The 1,322-nt window shown below is 42.3% G+C and overlaps 1 protein-coding gene across 1 annotated transcript; it reads right to left on the bottom strand.

The window, feature by feature from the left end:
• Window positions 1–367: 367 nt before the first annotated feature.
• On the bottom strand, window positions 368–1,316 carry LOC107093966 (von Willebrand factor A domain-containing protein 5A-like). Its single transcript, XM_015389341.1, has 5 exons — window positions 1,302–1,316; window positions 1,053–1,132; window positions 856–970; window positions 606–764; window positions 368–482 (listed from the first exon to the last, which is right to left on the bottom strand). Exons 3-5 carry the CDS (start codon window positions 916–918, stop codon window positions 375–377), a joined length of 330 nt encoding a protein of 109 aa, XP_015244827.1. The 5' UTR covers window positions 919–970; window positions 1,053–1,132; window positions 1,302–1,316; the 3' UTR covers window positions 368–374.
• Between the last annotated feature and the right edge of the window lie 6 nt (window positions 1,317–1,322).

Genomic DNA, 1,322 nt, shown 5'->3' with positions numbered 1-1,322 from the left:
GGCGTGGCTGCTGCGATCTATCAATTTTGCAAACAGAGCTGCATTTCACGCACTGCATCCCTGCCACACTGCTGTGTTTACATCTGAGAGGAGGAATAAAAAGAAGAATCCTTGTTTGCACATGCGCCCTGAACGATTTGCCCATGACAGTCAGGAGAAACTCAAACATGTTTGATATTCTCCTGACCTCACGATTCCTGATTAGGAGGCAGTCGTGAGAAGCTGATTGCCGCTCGTAACCCCCGTACACTACACGACTCAGAACGCACGATCAGGCTTAAAGTCAGCCCGATCTCAAATACTGGCACGACTGGAAAATCACCCCGAAAATCGCACAGTGTACGCTGGGCTTTAAACAATAATCTGAAGGAGTTTTACCCAGAATCCTCTGCAGGTTTTAGGCTGAAGTGGAGCTGGTTATTTGAGGGATGACCTGCCAAGCTAAACTTCACCGTCACACTGCCCTCTGTTGTCTCTGAACTCTAAAAAATAGTTAAATTCACAAAACATAAAAAAAATTAAAAAACCAAAGCTTTATGATATACTTCATATCTAAGCAGTAAAGACAAGTGACACTTAAGCAAGAGAGTCAGCAGTGAATCTACCTGTCCTGTAAGTTGAGCATAAATCAGTGACCTCTGACCCTGAAAGATTGTTGTAATGGGAGGAGAGAGAATGGTGGCAGACACTCCCTTTGGTAAATCCCAAGAGACAGAAATATCCTCCACCGCAGGCTGCAGAGCAAACCTGAGTGACTGCATCACCTGTGGTTTAAAAAATAGTTGTGAAATGATTTATTTCAAAATAATCATATTCTAATAAGTTGGTTAAGTGTTATATAGATGTTTTTCTTGCCTTTGGCTGCATCCTGTCAGTCCCAGTGATGAACTGAGCGTGACCTCCTCCCTCTTTGGCCATCCCGTTGATGAGAGCAGAGCTGGCTCCTTCTCCGATCCCAAAGGAAAAACATCTGCAATTTAAGATTTGATTTTAAACTCAATATAACATGAGAACCTGATCCAGACTGGCAACCCATGTGTTTATGGTTTCACCTGTGGGAGCATGAATTCTTCTTAACAAGGTCAATAACTTCTTTGGTGTTTCCCACCTCTCCATCAGTGAAGACAAACAGCTGATGGAGGAGAATACACACAATGTTACACAGTGTATGAGCTTCAAAGAAAACTGGTAAGATGAACATTGAATGAAATGGTGAAGAAGTAGAAGTTACTTTAGATTAAAGTGCTAAAGTTGAATGGCTAGAGCAATCTTGTTGGTGCAATTAAGTGTAGTTAATTTACCTGTCGAGGGTGTGAAGGAAT

The sequence above is a fragment of the Cyprinodon variegatus genome, unplaced genomic scaffold (assembly GCF_000732505.1).
Source record: "Cyprinodon variegatus isolate N-32 unplaced genomic scaffold, C_variegatus-1.0 Scaffold455, whole genome shotgun sequence".
In the NCBI taxonomy this organism is placed as follows: Eukaryota; Metazoa; Chordata; class Actinopteri; order Cyprinodontiformes; family Cyprinodontidae; genus Cyprinodon; species Cyprinodon variegatus.
The sequence above is the reverse complement of the archived record's forward strand: the minus strand, read 5'-3'. Positions and strand labels throughout refer to the sequence as shown.

Bases quoted from the DNA above. Each gene is read 5' to 3' on its own strand.
- LOC107093966 (XM_015389341.1), bottom strand. From the start codon at position 918: ATGGCCAAAGAGGGAGGAGGTCACGCTCAGTTCATCACTGGGACTGAC. The intron at 765-855 runs GCAAGAAAAACA...TTTAAACCACAG, and splicing joins CTGACAGGATGCAGCCAAAG to GTGATGCAGTCACTCAGGTT. The intron at 483-605 runs GTAGATTCACTG...ACTATTTTTTAG, and splicing joins ATGCTCAACTTACAGGACAG to AGTTCAGAGACAACAGAGGG.